We start from the raw sequence: 21,321 nt of genomic DNA on the forward strand, positions 1-21,321 counted from the left end.
ACACAGTGATAGGTTAGCATTAGCAACTAGTATTCCGTAGCTATATAACATGAATACTGGTGGATTAGCATTAGCAACTAATATTCTCTAGCTATATAACATGAATACTGGGGGGTTAGCATTAGCAACTAATATTCTCTAGCTATATAACATGAATACTGGGGGGTTAGCATTAGCAACAAGTATTCTCTAGCTATATAACATGAATACTGGGGGGTTGGCATTAGCAACAAGTATTCTCTAGCTATATAACATGAATACTGGGGTGTTAGCAACTAGCATTAGAGCCAAACCTTAGCCATATCTTTTGATTAAAAGAACTAGCATTATAGCCATATCTTCTGATTAAAACAACTAGCATTATAGCCATATCTTCTGATTAAAACAACTAGTATTATAGCCATATCTTCTGATTAAAACAACTAGCATTATAGCCATATCTTCTGATTAAAACAACTAGTATTATAGACATATCTTCTGATTAAAACAACTAGTATTATAGCCATATCTTCTGATTAAAACAACTAGCATTATAGCCATATCTTCTGATTAAAACAACTAGTGTTATTTAGCCATATCTTCTGATTAAAACAACTAGTATTATAGACATATCTTCTGATTAAAACAACTAGTATTATAGCCATATCTTCTGATTAAAACAACTAGCATTATAGACATATCTTCTGATTAAAACAACTAGTATTATAGCCATATCTTCTGATTAAAACAACTAGCATTATAGCCATATCTTCTGATTAAAACAACTAGCATTATAGCCATATCTTCTGATTAAAACAACTAGCATTATAGCCATATCTTCTGATTAAAACAACTAGCATTATAGCCATATCTTCTGATTAAAACAACTAGCATTATAGCCATATCTTCTGATTAAAACAACTAGTGTTATAGCCATATCTTCTGATTAAAACAACTAGCGTTATAGCCATAACTTCTGATTAAAACAACTAGCATTATAGCCATATCTTCTGATTAAAACAACTAGCATTATAGCCATATCTTCTGATTAAAACAACTAGTATTATAGCCATATCTTCTGATTAAAACAACTAGCATTATAGCCCTATCTTCTGAATAAAACAACTAATATTATAGCCATATCTTCTGATTAAAACAACTAGCATTATAGCCATATCTTCTGATTAAAACAACTAGTATTATTTAGCCATATCTTCTGATTAAAAGAACTTGCGTTATAGCCATATCTTCTGATTAAAACAACTAGCATTATAGACATATCTTCTGATTAAAACAACTAGCATTATAGACATATCTTCTGATTAAAACAACTAGCATTATAGCCATATCTTCTGATTAAAACAACTAGCATTATAGCTATATCTTCTGATTAAAACAACTAGTATTATAGCCATATCTTCTGATTAAAACAACTAGCATTATAGAAATATCTTCTGATTAAAACAACTAGCATTATAGCCATATCTTCTGATTAAAACAACTAGCATTATAGCCATATCGTCTGATTAAAACAACTAGCATTATAGCCATATCTTCTGATTAAAACAACTAGCATTATAGCCATATCTTCTGATTAAAACAACTAGTATTATAGCCATATCTTCTGATTAAAACAACTAGCATTATAGCCATATCTTCTGATTAAAACAACTAGCATTATAGCCATATCTTCTGATTAAAACAACTAGCATTATAGCCATATCTTCTGATTAAAACAACTAGCATTATAGCCATATCTTCTGATTAAAACAACTAGTATTATAGCCATATCTTCTGATTAAAACAACTAGCATTATAGCCATATCTTCTGATTAAAACAACTAGCATTATAGCCATATCTTCTGATTAAAACAACTAGCATTATAGCCATATCTTCTGATTAAAACAACTAGCATTATAGTCATATCTTCTGATTAAAACAACTAGCATTATAGCCATATCTTCTGATTAAAACAACTAGTATTATAGCCATATCTTCTGATTAAAACAACTAGCATTATAGACATATCTTCTGATTAAAACAACTAGTATTATAGCCATATCTTCTGATTAAAACAACTAGTATTATAGACATATCTTCTGATTAAAACAACTAGTATTATAGCCATATCTTCTGATTAAAACAACTAGCATTATAGACATATCTTCTGATTAAAACAACTAGTATTATAGCCATATCTTCTGATTAAAACAACTAGCATTATAGCCATATCTTCTGATTAAAACAACTAGCATTATAGCCATATCTTCTGATTAAAACAACTAGCATTATAGCCATATCTTCTGATTAAAACAACTAGCATTATAGCCATATCTTCTGATTAAAACAACTAGCATTATAGCCATATCTTCTGATTAAAACAACTAGTGTTATAGCCATATCTTCTGATTAAAACAACTAGCGTTATAGCCATAACTTCTGATTAAAACAACTAGCATTATAGCCATATCTTCTGATTAAAACAACTAGCATTATAGCCATATCTTCTGATTAAAACAACTAGTATTATAGCCATATCTTCTGATTAAAACAACTAGCATTATAGCCCTATCTTCTGAATAAAACAACTAATATTATAGCCATATCTTCTGATTAAAACAACTAGCATTATAGCCATATCTTCTGATTAAAACAACTAGTATTATTTAGCCATATCTTCTGATTAAAAGAACTCGCGTTATAGCCATATCTTCTGATTAAAACAACTAGCATTATAGACATATCTTCTGATTAAAACAACTAGCATTATAGACATATCTTCTGATTAAAACAACTAGCATTATAGCCATATCTTCTGATTAAAACAACTAGCATTATAGCTATATCTTCTGATTAAAACAACTAGTATTATAGCCATATCTTCTGATTAAAACAACTAGCATTATAGAAATATCTTCTGATTAAAACAACTAGCATTATAGCCATATCTTCTGATTAAAACAACTAGCATTATAGCCATATCGTCTGATTAAAACAACTAGCATTATAGCCATATCTTCTGATTAAAACAACTAGCATTATAGCCATATCTTCTGATTAAAACAACTAGTATTATAGCCATATCTTCTGATTAAAACAACTAGCATTATAGCCATATCTTCTGATTAAAACAACTAGCATTATAGCCATATCTTCTGATTAAAACAACTAGCATTATAGCCATATCTTCTGATTAAAACAACTAGCATTATAGCCATATCTTCTGATTAAAACAACTAGTATTATAGCCATATCTTCTGATTAAAACAACTAGCATTATAGCCATATCTTCTGATTAAAACAACTAGCATTATAGTCATATCTTCTGATTAAAACAACTAGCATTATAGCCATATCTTCTGATTAAAACAACTAGTATTATAGCCATATCTTCTGATTAAAACAACTAGCATTATAGCCATATCTTCTGATTAAAACAACTAGCATTATAGCCATATCTTCTGATTAAAACAACTAGTATTATAGCCATATCTTCTGATTAAAACAACTAGCATTATAGACATATCTTCTGATTAAAACAACTAGCATTATAGACATATCTTCTGATTAAAACAACTAGCATTATAGCCATATCTTCTGATTAAAACAACTAGTAATATTTAGCCATATCTTCTGATTAAAACAACTAGCATTATAGCCATATCTTCTGATTAAAACAACTAGTATTATAGCCATATCTTCTGATTAAAACAACTAGCATTATAGACATATCTTCTGATTAAAACAACTAGCATTATAGACATATCTTCTGATTAAAACAACTAGCATTATAGCCATATCTTCTGATTAAAACAACTAGTAATATTTAGCCATATCTTCTGATTAAAAGAACTAGCATTATAGCCATATCTTCTGATTAAAACAACTAGTAATATTTAGCCATATCTTCTGATTAAAAGAACTAGCATTATAGACATATCTTCTGATTAAAACAACTAGCATTATAGACATATCTTCTGATTAAAACAACTAGCATTATAGCCATATCTTCTGATTAAAACAACTAGCATTATAGCCATATCTTCTGATTAAAATAACTAGTATTATAGCCATATCTTCTGATTAAAACAACTAGCATTATAGACATATCTTCTGATTAAAACAACTAGTATTATTTAGCCATATCTTCTGATTAAAACAACCAGCATTATAGCCATATCTTCTGATTAAAACAACTAATATTATAGCCATATCTTCTGATTAAAACAACTAGCATTATAGCCATATCTTCTGATTAAAACAACTAGTTATATTTAGCCATATCTTCTGATTAAAAGAACTAGCGTTATAGCCATATCTTCTGATTAAAACAACTAGCATTATAGACATATCTTCTGATTAAAACAACTAGCATTATAGACATATCTTCTGATTAAAACAACTAGCATTATAGCCATATCTTCTGATTAAAACAACTAGCATTATAGCCATATCTTCTGATTAAAATAACTAGTATTATAGCCATATCTTCTGATTAAAACAACTAGCATTATAGACATATCTTCTGATTAAAACAACTAGTATTATTTAGCCATATCTTCTGATTAAAACAACCAGCATTATAGCCATATCTTCTGATTAAAACAACTAATATTATAGCCATATCTTCTGATTAAAACAACTAGCATTATAGCCATATCTTCTGATTAAAACAACTAGTATTATTTAGCCATATCTTCTGATTAAAAGAACTAGCGTTATAGCCATATCTTCTGATTAAAACAACTAGCATTATAGACATATCTTCTGATTAAAACAACTAGCATTATAGCCATATCTTCTGATTAAAACAACTAGCATTATAGCCATATCTTCTGATTAAAACAACTAGCATTATAGCCATATCTTCTGATTAAAACAACTAGCATTATAGCCATATCTTCTGATTAAAACAACTAGTATTAAAGCCATATCTTCTGATTAAAACAACTAGTATTATAGCCATATCTTCTGATTAAAACAACTAGCATTATAGCCATATCTTCTGATTAAAACAACTAGCATTATAGCCATATCTTCTGATTAAAACAACTAGCATTATAGCCATATCTTCTGATTAAAACAACTAGCATTATAGCCATATCTTCTGATTAAAACAACTAGCATTATAGCCATATCTTCTGATTAAAACAACTAGCATTATAGCCATATCTTCTGATTAAAACAACTAGTATTATAGCCATATCTTCTGATTAAAACAACTAGCATTATAGCCATATCTTCTGATTAAAACAACTAGTATTATAGCCATATCTTCTGATTAAAACAACTAGTATTATAGCCATATCTTCTGATTAAAACAACTAGCATTATAGCCATATCTTCTGATTAAAACAACTAGCATTATAGCCATATCTTCTGATTAAAACAACTAGTATTATTTAGCCATATCTTCTGATTAAAACAACCAGCATTATAGCCATATCTTCTGATTAAAACAACTAATATTATAGCCATATCTTCTGATTAAAACAACTAGCATTATAGCCATATCTTCTGATTAAAAGAACTAGCGTTATAGCCATATCTTCTGATTAAAACAACTAGCATTATAGACATATCTTCTGATTAAAACAACTAGCATTATAGCCATATCTTCTGATTAAAACAACTAGCATTATAGCCATATCTTCTGATTAAAACAACTAGCATTATAGCCATATCTTCTGATTAAAACAACTAGCATTATAGACATATCTTCTGATTAAAACAACTAGCATTATAGCCATATCTTCTGATTAAAACAACTAGCATTATAGCCATATCTTCTGATTAAAACAACTAGTATTATAGCCATATCTTCTGATTAAAACAACTAGTATTATAGCCATATCTTCTGATTAAAACAACTAGCATTATAGCCATATCTTCTGATTAAAACAACTAGCATTATAGCCATATCTTCTGATTAAAACAACTAGCATTATAGCCATATCTTCTGATTAAAACAACTAGCATTATAGCCATATCTTCTGATTAAAACAACTAGCATTATAGCCATATCTTCTGATTAAAACAACTAGCATTATAGCCATATCTTCTGATTAAAACAACTAGCATTATAGCCATATCTTCTGATTAAAACAACTAGTATTATAGCCATATCTTCTGATTAAAACAACTAGCATTATAGCCATATCTTCTGATTAAAACAACTAGTATTATAGCCATATCTTCTGATTAAAACAACTAGTATTATAGCCATATCTTCTGATTAAAACAACTAGCATTATAGACATATCTTCTGATTAAAACAACTAGTATTATTTAGCCATATCTTCTGATTAAAACAACCAGCATTATAGCCATATCTTCTGATTAAAACAACTAGCATTATAGCCATATCTTCTGATTAAAACAACTAGTATTATTTAGCCATATCTTCTGATTAAAAGAACTAGCGTTATAGCCATATCTTCTGATTAAAACAACTAGCATTATAGACATATCTTCTGATTAAAACAACTAGCATTATAGCCATATCTTCTGATTAAAACAACTAGTATTATAGCCTTATCTTCTGATTAAAACAACTAGCATTATAGCCATATCTTCTGATTAAAACAACTAGCATTATAGCCATATCTTCTGATTAAAACAACTAGCATTATAGCCATATCTTCTGATTAAAACAACTAGCATTATAGCCATATCTTCTGATTAAAACAACTAGCATTATAGCCATATCTTCTGATTAAAACAACTAGCATTATAGCCATATCTTCTGATTAAAACAACTAGCATTATAGCCATATCTTCTGATTAAAACAACTAGTATTATAGCCATATCTTCTGATTAAAACAACTAGCATTATAGCCATATCTTCTGATTAAAACAACTAGCATTATAGCCATATCTTCTGATTAAAACAACTAGTATTATTTAGCCATATCTTCTGATTAAAACAACTAGTGTTATTTAGCCATATCTTCTGATTAAAACAACTAGCATTATAGCCATATCTTCTGATTAAAACAACTAGCATTATAGCCATATCTTCTGATTAAAACAACTAGTATTATAGACATATCTTCTGATTAAAACAACTAGCATTATAGCCATATCTTCTGATTAAAACAACTAGCATTATAGCCATATCTTCTGATTAAAACAACTAGCATTATAGACATATCTTCTGATTAAAACAACTAGTATTATTTAGCCATATCTTCTGATTAAAACAACTAGCATTATAGCCATATCTTCTGATTAAAACAACTAGCATTATAGCCATATCTTCTGATTAAAACAACTAGTGTTATTTAGCCATATCTTCTGATTAAAACAACTAGCATTATAGCCATATCTTCTGATTAAAACAACTAGCATTATAGCCATATCTTCTGATTAAAACAACTAGTATTATAGCCATATCTTCTGATTAAATCAACTAGCATTATAGCCATATCTTCTGATTAAAACAACTAGCATTATAGCCATATCTTCTGATTAAAACAACTAGCATTATAGCCATATCTTCTGATTAAAACAACTAGTATTATAGCCATATCTTCTGAGTAAAACAACTAGCATTATAGACATATCTTCTGATTAAAACAACTAGTATTATTTAGCCATATCTTCTGATTAAAACAACTAGTATTATTTAGCCATAACGTCTGATTAAAACAACTAGCATTATAGCCATATCTTCTGATTAAAACAACTAGCATTATAGCCATATCTTCTGATTAAAACAACTAGTGTTATAACCATATCTTCTGATTAAAACAACTAGCATTATAGCCATATCTTCTGATTAAAACAACTAGCATTATAGCCATATCTTCTGATCAAAACAACTAGCATTATAGCCATATCTTCTGATTAAAACAACTAGTATTATAGCCATATCTTCTGATTAAAACAACTAGCATTATAGCCATATCTTCTGATTAAAACAACTAGCATTATAGCCATGTCTTCTGATTAAAATAACTAGCATTATAGCCATATCTTCTGATTAAAACAACTAGTATTATAGCCATATCTTCTGATTAAAACAACTAGCATTATAGCCATATCTTCTGATTAAAACAACTAGCATTATAGCCATATCTTCTGATTAAAACAACTAGTATTATAGCCATATCTTCTGAGTAAAACAACTAGCATTATAGACATATCTTCTGATTAAAACAACTAGTATTATTTAGCCATATCTTCTGATTAAAACAACTAGTATTATTTAGCCATATCTTCTGATTAAAACAACTAGCATTATAGCCATATCTTCTGATTAAAACAACTAGCATTATAGACATATCTTCTGATTAAAACAACTAGTATTATTTAGCCATATCTTCTGATTAAAACAACTAGCATTATAGCCATATCTTCTGATTAAAACAACTAGCATTATAGCCATATCTTCTGATTAAAACAACTAGTGTTATTTAGCCATATCTTCTGATTAAAACAACTAGCATTATAGCCATATCTTCTGATTAAAACAACTAGCATTATAGCCATATCTTCTGATTAAAACAACTAGTATTATAGCCATATCTTCTGATTAAATCAACTAGCATTATAGCCATATCTTCTGATTAAAACAACTAGCATTATAGCCATATCTTCTGATTAAAACAACTAGCATTATAGCCATATCTTCTGATTAAAACAACTAGTATTATAGCCATATCTTCTGAGTAAAACAACTAGCATTATAGACATATCTTCTGATTAAAACAACTAGTATTATTTAGCCATATCTTCTGATTAAAACAACTAGTATTATTTAGCCATATCGTCTGATTAAAACAACTAGCATTATAGCCATATCTTCTGATTAAAACAACTAGCATTATAGCCATATCTTCTGATTAAAACAACTAGTGTTATAACCATATCTTCTGATTAAAACAACTAGCATTATAGCCATATCTTCTGATTAAAACAACTAGCATTATAGCCATATCTTCTGATCAAAACAACTAGCATTATAGCCATATCTTCTGATTAAAACAACTAGTATTATAGCCATATCTTCTGATTAAAACAACTAGCATTATAGCCATATCTTCTGATTAAAACAACTAGCATTATAGCCATGTCTTCTGATTAAAATAACTAGCATTATAGCCATATCTTCTGATTAAAACAACTAGTATTATAGCCATATCTTCTGATTAAAACAACTAGCATTATAGCCATATCTTCTGATTAAAACAACTAGCATTATAGCCATATCTTCTGATTAAAACAACTAGTATTATAGCCATATCTTCTGAGTAAAACAACTAGCATTATAGACATATCTTCTGATTAAAACAACTAGTATTATTTAGCCATATCTTCTGATTAAAACAACTAGTATTATTTAGCCATATCTTCTGATTAAAACAACTAGCATTATAGCCATATCTTCTGATTAAAACAACTAGCATTATAGCCATATCTTCTGATTAAAACAACTAGTGTTATAGCCATATCTTCTGATTAAAACAACTAGCATTATAGCCATATCTTCTGATTAAAACAACTAGCATTATAGCCATATCTTCTGATTAAAACAACTAGCATTATAGCCATATCTTCTGATTAAAACAACTAGTATTATAGCCATATCTTCTGATTAAAACAACTAGCATTATAGCCCTATCTTCTGATTAAAACAACTAATATTATAACCATATCTTCTGATTAAAACAACTAGCATTATAGCCATATCTTCTGATTAAAACAACTAGTATTATTTAGCCATATCTTCTGATTAAAAGAACTAGCGTTATAGCCATATCTTCTGATTAAAACAACTAGCATTATAGACATATCTTCTGATTAAAACAACTAGCATTATAGACATATCTTCTGATTAAAACAACTAGCATTATAGCCATATCTCCTGATTAAAACAACTAGCATTATAGCCATATCTTCTGATTAAAACAACTAGTATTATAGCCATATCTTCTGATTAAATCAACTAGCATTATAGCCATATCTTCTGATCAAAACAACTAGCATTATAGCCATATCTTCTGATTAAAACAACTAGCATTATAGCCATATCTTCTGATTAAAACAACTAGCATTATAGCCATATCTTCTGATTAAAACAACTAGCATTATAGCCATATCTTCTGATTAAAACAACTAGTATTATAGCCATATCTTCTGATTAAAACAACTAGCATTATAGCCATATCTTCTGATTAAAACAACTAGCATTATAGCCATATCTTCTGATTAAAACAACTATTATTATTTAGCCATATCCTCTGATTAAAACAACTAGCATTATAGCCATATCTTCTGATTAAAACAACTAGCATTATAGACATATCTTCTGATTAAAACAACTAATATTATAGCCATATCTTCTGATTAAAACAACTAGTATTATAGCCATATCTTCTGATTAAAACAACTAGTATTATAGCCATATCTTCTGATTAAAACAACTAGCATTATAGCCATATCTTCTGATTAAAACAACTAGCATTATAGCCATATCTTCTGATTAAAACAACTAGCATTATAGCCATATCTTCTGATTAAAACAACTAGCATTATAGCCATATCTTCTGATTAAAACAACTAGTATTATAGCCATATCTTCTGATTAAAACAACTAGCATTATAGCCATATCTTCTGATTAAAACAACTAGCATTATAGCCATATCTTCTGATTAAAACAACTAGTATTATAGCCATATCTTCTGAGTAAAACAACTAGCATTATAGACATATCTTCTGATTAAAACAACTAGTATTATTTAGCCATATCTTCTGATTAAAACAACTAGTATTATTTAGCCTTATCTTCTGATTAAAACAACTAGCATTATAGCCATATCTTCTGATTAAAACAACTAGCATTATAGCCATATCTTCTGATTAAAACAACTAGTGTTATAGCCATATCTTCTGATTAAAACAACTAGCATTATAGACATATCTTCTGATTAAAACAACTAGCATTATAGCCATATCTTCTGATTAAAACAACTAGCATTATAGCCATATCTTCTGATTAAAACAACTAGTATTATAGCCATATCTTCTGATTAAAACAACTAGCATTATAGCCATATCTTCTGATTAAAACAACTAATATTATAGCCATATCTTCTGATTAAAACAACTAGCATTATAGCCATATCTTCTGATTAAAACAACTAGTATTATTTAGCCATATCTTCTGATTAAAAGAACTAGCGTTATAGCCATATCTTCTGAGTAAAACAACTAGCATTATAGACATATCTTCTGATTAAAACAACTAGCATTATAGACATATCTTCTGATTAAAACAACTAGCATTATAGCCATATCTTCTGATTAAAACAACTAGCATTATAGCTATATCTTCTGATTAAAACAACTAGCATTATAGACATAACTTCTGATTAAAACAACTAGCATTATAGCCATATCTTCTGATTAAAACAACTAGCATTATAGCCATATCGTCTGATTAAAACAACTAGCATTATAGCCATATCTTCTGATTAAAACAACTAGTATTATAGCCATATCTTCTGATTAAAACAACTAGTATTATAGCCATATCTTCTGATTAAAACAACTAGCATTATAGCCATATCTTCTGATTAAAACAACTAGCATTATAGCCATATCTTCTGATTAAAACAACTAGCATTATAGCCATATCTTCTGAATAAAACAACTAGCATTATAGCCATATCTTCTGATTAAAACAACTAGCATTATAGCCATATCTTCTGATTAAAACAACTAGCATTATAGCCATATCTTCTGATTAAAACAACTAGCATTATAGCCATATCTTCTGATTAAAACAACTAGCATTATAGCCATATCTTCTGATTAAAACAACTAGCATTATAGCCATATCTTCTGATTAAAACAACTAGCATTATAGCCATATCTTCTGATTAAAACAACTAGCATTATAGCCATATCTTCTGATTAAAACAACTAGCATTATAGACATATCTTCTGATTAAAACAACTAGCATTATAGCCATATCTTCTGATTAAAACAACTAGCATTATAGCCATATCTTCTGATTAAAACAACTAGTATTATAGCCATATCTTCTGATTAAAACAACTAGTATTATAGCCATATCTTCTGATTAAAACAACTAGCATTATAGCCATATCTTCTGATTAAAACAACTAGCATTATAGCCATATCTTCTGATTAAAACAACTAGCATTATAGCCATATCTTCTGATTAAAACAACTAGCATTATAGCCATATCTTCTGATTAAAACAACTAGCATTATAGCCATATCTTCTGATTAAAACAACTAGCATTATAGCCATATCTTCTGATTAAAACAACTAGCATTATAGCCATATCTTCTGATTAAAACAACTAGTATTATAGCCATATCTTCTGATTAAAACAACTAGCATTATAGCCATATCTTCTGATTAAAACAACTAGTATTATAGCCATATCTTCTGAATAAAACAACTAGAATTATAGCCATATCTTCTGATTAAAACAACTAGCATTATAGACATATCTTCTGATTAAAACAACTAGTATTATTTAGCCATATCTTCTGATTAAAACAACTAGCATTATAGCCATATCTTCTGATTAAAACAAGTAATATTATAGCCATATCTTCTGATTAAAACAACTAGCATTATAGCCATATCTTCTGATTAAAACAACTAGTATTATTTAGCCATATCTTCTGATTAAAACAACTAGTATTATAGCCATATCTTCTGATTAAAACAACTAGCATTATAGCCATATCTTCTGATTAAAACAACTAGTATTATAGCCATATCTTCTGAGTAAAACAACTAGCATTATAGCCATATCTTCTGATTAAAACAACTAGCATTATAGACATATCTTCTGATTAAAACAACTAGCATTATAGCCCTATCTTCTGATTAAAACAACTAATATTATAGCCATATCTTCTGATTAAAACAACTAGCATTATAGCCATATCTTCTTATTAAAACAACTAGTATTATTTAGCCATATCTTCTGATTAAAAGAACTAGCGTTATAGCCATATCTTCTGATTAAAACAACTAGCATTATAGACATATCTTCTGATTAAAACAACTAGCATTATAGCCATATCTTCTGATTAAAACAACTAGCATTATAGCCATATCGTCTGATTAAAACAACTAGCATTATAGCCATATCTTCTGATTAAAACAACTAGTATTATAGCCATATCTTCTGATTAAAACAACTAGTATTATAGCCATATCTTCTGATTAAAACAACTAGCATTATAGCCATATCTTCTGATTAAAACAACTAGCATTATAGCCATATCTTCTGATTAAAACAACTAGCATTATAGCCATATCTTCTGATTAAAACAACTAGCATTATAGCCATATCTTCTGATTAAAACAACTAGCATTATAGCCATATCTTCTAATTAAAACAACTAGCATTATAGCCATATCTTCTGATTAAAACAACTAGTATTATAGCCATATCTTCTGATTAAAACAACTAGCATTATAGCCATATCTTCTGATTAAAACAACTAGCATTATAGCCATATCTTCTGATTAAAACAACTAGCATTATAGCCATATCTTCTGATTAAAACAACTAGCATTATAGACATATCTTCTGATTAAAACAACTAGCATTATAGCCATATCTTCTGATTAAAACAACTAGCATTATAGCCATATCTTCTGATTAAAACAACTAGTATTATAGCCATATCTTCTGATTAAAACAACTAGTATTATAGCCATATCTTCTGATTAAAACAACTAGCATTATAGCCATATCTTCTGATTAAAACAACTAGCATTATAGCCATATCTTCTGATTAAAACAACTAGCATTATAGCCATTTCTTCTGATTAAAACAACTAGCATTATAGCCATATCTTCTGATTAAAACAACTAGCATTATAGCCATATCTTCTGATTAAAACAACTAGCATTATAGCCATATCTTCTGATTAAAACAACTAGCATTATAGCCATATCTTCTGATTAAAACAACTAGTATTATAGCCATATCTTCTGATTAAAACAACTAGCATTATAGCCATATCTTCTGATTAAAACAACTAGTATTATAGCCATATCTTCTGATTAAAACAACTAGTATTATAGCCATATCTTCTGATTAAAACAACTAGCATTATAGACATATCTTCTGATTAAAACAACTAGTATTACAACTAGTATTATTTAGCCATATCTTCTGATTAAAACAACTAGCATTATAGCCATATCTTCTGATTAAAACAAGTAATATTATAGCCATATCTTCTGATTAAAGCAACTAGCATTATAGCCATATCTTCTGATTAAAACAACTAGTATTATTTAGCCATATCTTCTGATTAAAACAACTAGTATTATAGCCATATCTTCTGATTAAAACAACTAGCATTATAGCCATATCTTCTGATTAAAACAACTAGTATTATAGCCATATCTTCTGAGTAAAACAACTAGCATTATAGCCATATCTTCTGAATAAAACAACTAGCATTATAGACATATCTTCTGATTAAAACAACTAGCATTATAGCCATATCTTCTGATTAAAACAACTAGTATTATAGCCATATCTTCTGATTAAAACAACTAGCATTATAGTCATATCTTCTGATTAAAACAACTAGTATTATAGCCATATCTTCTGAGTAAAACAACTAGCATTATAGCCATATCTTCTGATTAAAACAACTAGTATTATAGCCATATCTTCTGATTAAAACAACTAGCATTATAGTCATATCTTCTGATTAAAACAACTAGTATTATAGCCATATCTTCTGAGTAAAACAACTAGCATTATAGCCATATCTTCTGATTAAAACAACTAGCATTATAGACATATCTTCTGATTAAAACAACTAGTATTATTTAGCCATATCTTCTGATTAAAACAACTAGCATTATAGCCATATCTTCTTATTAAAACAACTAGTATTATTTAGCCATATCTTCTGATTAAAAGAACTAGCGTTATAGCCATATCTTCTGATTAAAACAACTAGCATTATAGACATATCTTCTGATTAAAACAACTAGCATTATAGCCATATCTTCTGATTAAAACAACTAGCATTATAGCCATATCGTCTGATTAAAACAACTAGCATTATAGCCATATCTTCTGATTAAAACAACTAGTATTATAGCCATATCTTCTGATTAAAACAACTAGTATTATAGCCATATCTTCTGATTAAAACAACTAGCATTATAGCCATATCTTCTGATTAAAACAACTAGCATTATAGCCATATCTTCTGATTAAAACAACTAGCATTATAGCCATATCTTCTGATTAAAACAACTAGCATTATAGCCATATCTTCTGATTAAAACAACTAGCATTATAGCCATATCTTCTAATTAAAACAACTAGCATTATAGCCATATCTTCTGATTAAAACAACTAGTATTATAGCCATATCTTCTGATTAAAACAACTAGCATTATAGCCATATCTTCTGATTAAAACAACTAGCATTATAGCCATATCTTCTGATTAAAACAACTAGCATTATAGCCATATCTTCTGATTAAAACAACTAGCATTATAGACATATCTTCTGATTAAAACAACTAGCATTATAGCCATATCTTCTGATTAAAACAACTAGCATTATAGCCATATCTTCTGATTAAAACAACTAGTATTATAGCCATATCTTCTGATTAAAACAACTAGTATTATAGCCATATCTTCTGATTAAAACAACTAGCATTATAGCCATATCTTCTGATTAAAACAACTAGCATTATAGCCATATCTTCTGATTAAAACAACTAGCATTATAGCCATTTCTTCTGATTAAAACAACTAGCATTATAGCCATATCTTCTGATTAAAACAACTAGCATTATAGCCATATCTTCTGATTAAAACAACTAGCATTATAGCCATATCTTCTGATTAAAACAACTAGCATTATAGCCATATCTTCTGATTAAAACAACTAGTATTATAGCCATATCTTCTGATTAAAACAACTAGCATTATAGCCATATCTTCTGATTAAAACAACTAGTATTATAGCCATATCTTCTGATTAAAACAACTAGTATTATAGCCATATCTTCTGATTAAAACAACTAGCATTATAGACATATCTTCTGATTAAAACAACTAGTATTATTTAGCCATATCTTCTGATTAAAACAACTAGCATTATAGCCATATCTTCTGATTAAAACAAGTAATATTATAGCCATATCTTCTGATTAAAGCAACTAGCATTATAGCCATATCTTCTGATTAAAACAACTAGTATTATTTAGCCATATCTTCTGATTAAAACAACTAGTATTATAGCCATATCTTCTGATTAAAACAACTAGCATTATAGCCATATCTTCTGATTAAAACAACTAGTATTATAGCCATATCTTCTGAGTAAAACAACTAGCATTATAGCCATATCTTCTGAATAAAACAACTAGCATTATAGACATATCTTCTGATTAAAACAACTAGCATTATAGCCATATCTTCTGATTAAAACAACTAGTATTATAGCCATATCTTCTGATTAAAACAACTAGCATTATAGTCATATCTTCTGATTAAAACAACTAGTATTATAGCCATATCTTCTGAGTAAAACAACTAGCATTATAGCCATATCTTCTGATTAAAACAACTAGCATTATAGACATATCTTCTGATTAAAACAACTAGTATTATTTAGCCATATCTTCTGATTAAAACAACTAGTATTATTTAGCCATATCTTCTGATTAAAACAACTAGCATTATAGCCATATCTTCTGATTAAAACAACTAGCATTATAGCCATATCTTCTGATTAAAACAACTAGCATTATAGTCATATCTTCTGATTAAAACAACTAGCATTATAGCCATATCCTCTGATTAAAACAACTAGCATTATAGCCATATCTTCTGATTAAAACAACTAATATTATAGCTATATCTTCTGATTAAAACAACTAGTATTATAGCCATATCTTCTGATTAAAACAACTAGCATTATAGACATATCTTCTGATTAAAACAACTAGCATTATAGCCATATCTTCTGATTAAAACAACTAGTATTATAGCCATATCTTCTGATTAAAACAACTAGCATTATAGTCATATCTTCTGATTAAAACAACTAGCATTATAGCCATATCTTCTGAGTAAAACAACTAGCATTATAGCCATATCTTCTGATTAAAACAACTAGCATTATAGACATATCTTCTGATTAAAACAACTAGCGTTATAGCCATATCTTCTGATTAAAACAACTAGTATTATAGCCATATCTTCTGATTAAAACAACTAGCATTATAGCCATATCTTCTGAGTAAAACAACTAGCATTATAGCCATATCTTCTGATTAAAACAACTAGCATTATAGACATATCTTCTGATTAAAACAACTAGTGTTATAGCCATATCTTCTGATTAAAACAACTAGTATTATAGCCATATCTTCTGATTAAAACAACTAGCATTATAGCCATATCTTCTGATTAAAACAACTAGCATTATAGACATATCTTCTGATTAAAACAACTAGCATTATAGCCATATCTTCTGATTAAAACAACTAGCATTATAGCCATATCTTCTGATTAAAACAACTAGTATTATAGCCATATCTTCTGATTAAAACAACTAGTATTATAGCCATATCTTCTGATTAAAACAACTAGCATTATAGACATATCTTCTGATTAAAACAACTAGTATTATTTAGCCATATCTTCTGATTAAAACAACTAGCATTATAGCCATATCTTCTGATTAAAACAACTAGCATTATAGCCATATCTTCTGATTAAAACAACTAGTATTATAGCCATATCTTCTGAGTAAAACAACTAGCATTATAGCCATATCTTCTGATTAAAACAACTAGCATTATAGACATATCTTCTGATTAAAACAACTAGCATTATAGCCATATCTTCTGATTAAAACAACTAGTATTATAGCCATATCTTCTGATTAAAACAACTAGTATTATAGTCATATCTTCTGATTAAAACAACTAGTATTATAGCCATATCTTCTGAGTAAAACAACTAGCATTATAGCCATATCTTCTGATTAAAACAACTAGCATTATAGACATATCTTCTGATTAAAACAACTAGTATTATTTAGCCATATCTTCTGATTAAAACAACTAGCATTATAGCCATATCTTCTGATTAAAACAACTAGCATTATAGTCATATCTTCTGATTAAAACAACTAGCATTATAGCCATATCCTCTGATTAAAACAACTAGCATTATAGCCATATCTTCTGATTAAAACAACTAATATTATAGCTATATCTTCTGATTAAAACAACTAGTATTATAGCCATATCTTCTGATTAAAACAACTAGCATTATAGACATATCTTCTGATTAAAACAACTAGCATTATAGCCATATCTTCTGATTAAAACAACTAGTATTATAGCCATATCTTCTGATTAAAACAACTAGCATTATAGTCATATCTTCTGATTAAAACAACTAGCATTATAGCCATATCTTCTGAGTAAAACAACTAGCATTATAGCCATATCTTCTGATTAAAACAACTAGCATTATAGACATATCTTCTGATTAAAACAACTAGTGTTATAGCCATATCTTCTGATTAAAACAACTAGTATTATAGCCATATCTTCTGATTAAAACAACTAGCATTATAGCCATATCTTCTGATTAAAACAACTAGCATTATAGACATATCTTCTGATTAAAACAACTAGTGTTATAGCCATATCTTCTGATTAAAACAACTAGTATTATAGCCATATCTTCTGATTAAAACAACTAGCATTATAGCCATATCTTCTGATTAAAACAACTAGTATTATTTAGCCATTCCTTCTTCTATAAATGACTCATTTTATTTCCATATATTCTACTTAAAGCTACACATTATCACCCTATTCCATTCATAGTGCTCTTTGTTTTGTTTTGAGCGCCCATAGTAGTGTACTAGTGCACTACACCCTTTCTAGTGCACTACTTTTGACCAGGACCGATAGGGTGGTAGTGCACTGTCCAGGGAATCGGGTGGCATTCGGGCTGTGTGACCCATGTCTTATAACGGGTCTTACAAGCCGGGCGACCCTCTAGAATGACATATAGAATTTATAGGATCTACTGTATGTGGTGACCCTTTACCTTCTGGGCAAACAGCTGATCCTTCTCAGGCTCCCCAGGTTCCGTTGGGTCTCTGTTCCTACAGCCTTGGTCTCCGGGATGCCGTCCATGGCTGTGTGCCCTCTTCCTGCCCTGCCCAGGCTTCCCAGTGCCACTCTGTCTACTGTTTCTATCCCAGGCTTGAGAGGAGGCCGTCGGGCTCCATGACAGTCTCTGCTGCTGCTGACCGTACACAGTAGGACTACATCCCTGGGTCTCACTGGGGCAGCGGCCCCCCTCGCAGGTGGCTGGAGGAGGGGTGCCGCCACAACTACAATCTCTGTCCCTGCTCAGTCGAGGGTCAGCATCGTTGGAATTATCACTGTCCCCGTCCCTACTGACGCCAGAGTCCTCGAAATCTCCTGTGTCACTGTTCAGCCTATGGGGTTCCTCGTGGTTGGAATTCCTGTTTAGCCTCGAGATCCCGTCCTTAGAAGAACCACAGTCAGTGTTACTGGGAGAGTCCCTTAATAATGATGATGATGATGATGATGAGGGTGGAGGTAAGGAGGATGAAGGTGCCGTCCTGACTGTGTGTCCGTCGGGGCTCAGTCCCACGCCGCTGTCGTTGTCATTATCCTCACTGTCACTGGCCAGGTAGTCTATGGAGTAATCAGAGTCAGACGCAGACATCCTCCAACGGATAGCAGGACTACGGGCTCTCATCCACTAGAGAGCATCACACACCTCCAACGGACAGCAGGGCTACGGGCTCTCATCCACTAGAGAGCAGGGCTACGGGCTCTCATCCACTAGAGAGCATCACACACCTGCAACACAATATACAGTACATTATTATCACACCCCTGCAACACAATATACAGTACATTATCATGCACCTGCAACACAATATACAGTACATTATCACACACCTGTAACACAATATACAGTACATTATTACACACCTGCAACACAATGTATAATGTAGAAAACCTGTTCATGGGCATGAGAGAAACACTTTGTAATTCGTTTAATCTAAGGGTTAAAAATAAACTCGGCGGGGTGCGAGTTTCGTAAAATATATATATATATTTTTAAAGGAACTCAGTCCAGCTTTAAACTTACTCCTCCTGAAAGTTATAATAGTAGAATGTACAAGGTGACATTTCTAAATGGGGGTATGACATCATCAGCTCCTCTTGTCATGTTAGTCATTGTTCACATTAGAGAGATGTTTATAACTAGTCAGGAATGTCCAGATCAATCAGCCCATGGCAGTCTTTTTACTTACTTTTTTTAGCCCATAAATATTGTTGTAGTTTTTGAGTCACTCAAATATCACACACGGTGTGTGTGTGTGGGTGTGTGTGTGTGGGTGTGGGTGGGTGGGGGGGTGTCTATCTAGATAAATCAATCAATGTCAGATTTAAGTTTTCATTGTATCTCCTTTTGGTATTCGGTAACAATTAGGCAGGTGACATTTTATCTAAATTGAGGTGAGTGCTAATGAGGATCTTTAGTCTAGTGTGTTCCTTTATTAGCTGATCTGAACATTTTACTAACATGTTTATACCAGGGGATTTTGCACTTCAACCTGTTCCAACTCACGATCAAAAAGCCTGTGACGTGCCTGATAATCAATCGATGTGATTTTGTTTCATTGAATGTCTGTCTGTATATTTGGTTAATAGATCTCTGACTGGACAAGTGGAAGTGCTAGCTCATGTATTCGTTTGCTCATCGATCACTGATCAGAAACATTCAGCATGCAATAATGTAGCCTAAATCAACAGTATTATTGATCTATTGACTCGTAGTAGCCGTATATAGAGCCGAGGCTATTTTCCTATCTTCCCAACCCACTGAAACCCACAATCCCGACTCCTGTCTCGCATGTTAATTCCTAACTTTATTCTGTTATCTACAGGTTGCATCATCAAAGCACGTCTCGCTTTAAGCATGTCAAAATAGCCCTATAACATTTAACCCACGTCTCTGCGCTGTACGCGTTTGCTTGGTGCCCATATGACAGCTTCGGGTATAGAATATGTGATCAACAAACAGTATGAGAGTAGCTGTCTGGTAGATGTAGATTTATTAATTGTTTGTTACATAGTGGGTCCCTGTTATTAAGATACGTTGATATATAAAAAATAAAAAAAACGTCCTCTCTTCACCTCCTCCTGTAGGCCTCTGTTTAATCATCAACTCGATTTAGCCAAATAGGAGATATTCTGTAACTCCTTAGAGGTTATCTA

General features: G+C 30.2%; 1 protein-coding gene across 1 annotated transcript in view; it reads right to left on the bottom strand.

Annotated features, from left to right (window-relative positions):
• Positions 1–19,849, bottom strand: part of LOC139385216 (uncharacterized) — a 36,383-nt gene extending 16,534 nt beyond the window's left edge. Inside the window, exon 1 of the mRNA XM_071130329.1 lies at positions 19,106–19,849. Within this exon, the coding sequence (XP_070986430.1) occupies positions 19,106–19,789 (684 nt within the window). The 5' untranslated portion in view covers positions 19,790–19,849. The remainder of the gene's footprint in view (positions 1–19,105) is intronic.
• Positions 19,850–21,321: the final 1,472 nt, after the last annotated feature.

Source organism: Oncorhynchus clarkii, chromosome 26 (genome assembly GCF_045791955.1).
Source record: "Oncorhynchus clarkii lewisi isolate Uvic-CL-2024 chromosome 26, UVic_Ocla_1.0, whole genome shotgun sequence".
Classification (NCBI taxonomy): domain Eukaryota; kingdom Metazoa; phylum Chordata; class Actinopteri; order Salmoniformes; family Salmonidae; genus Oncorhynchus; species Oncorhynchus clarkii.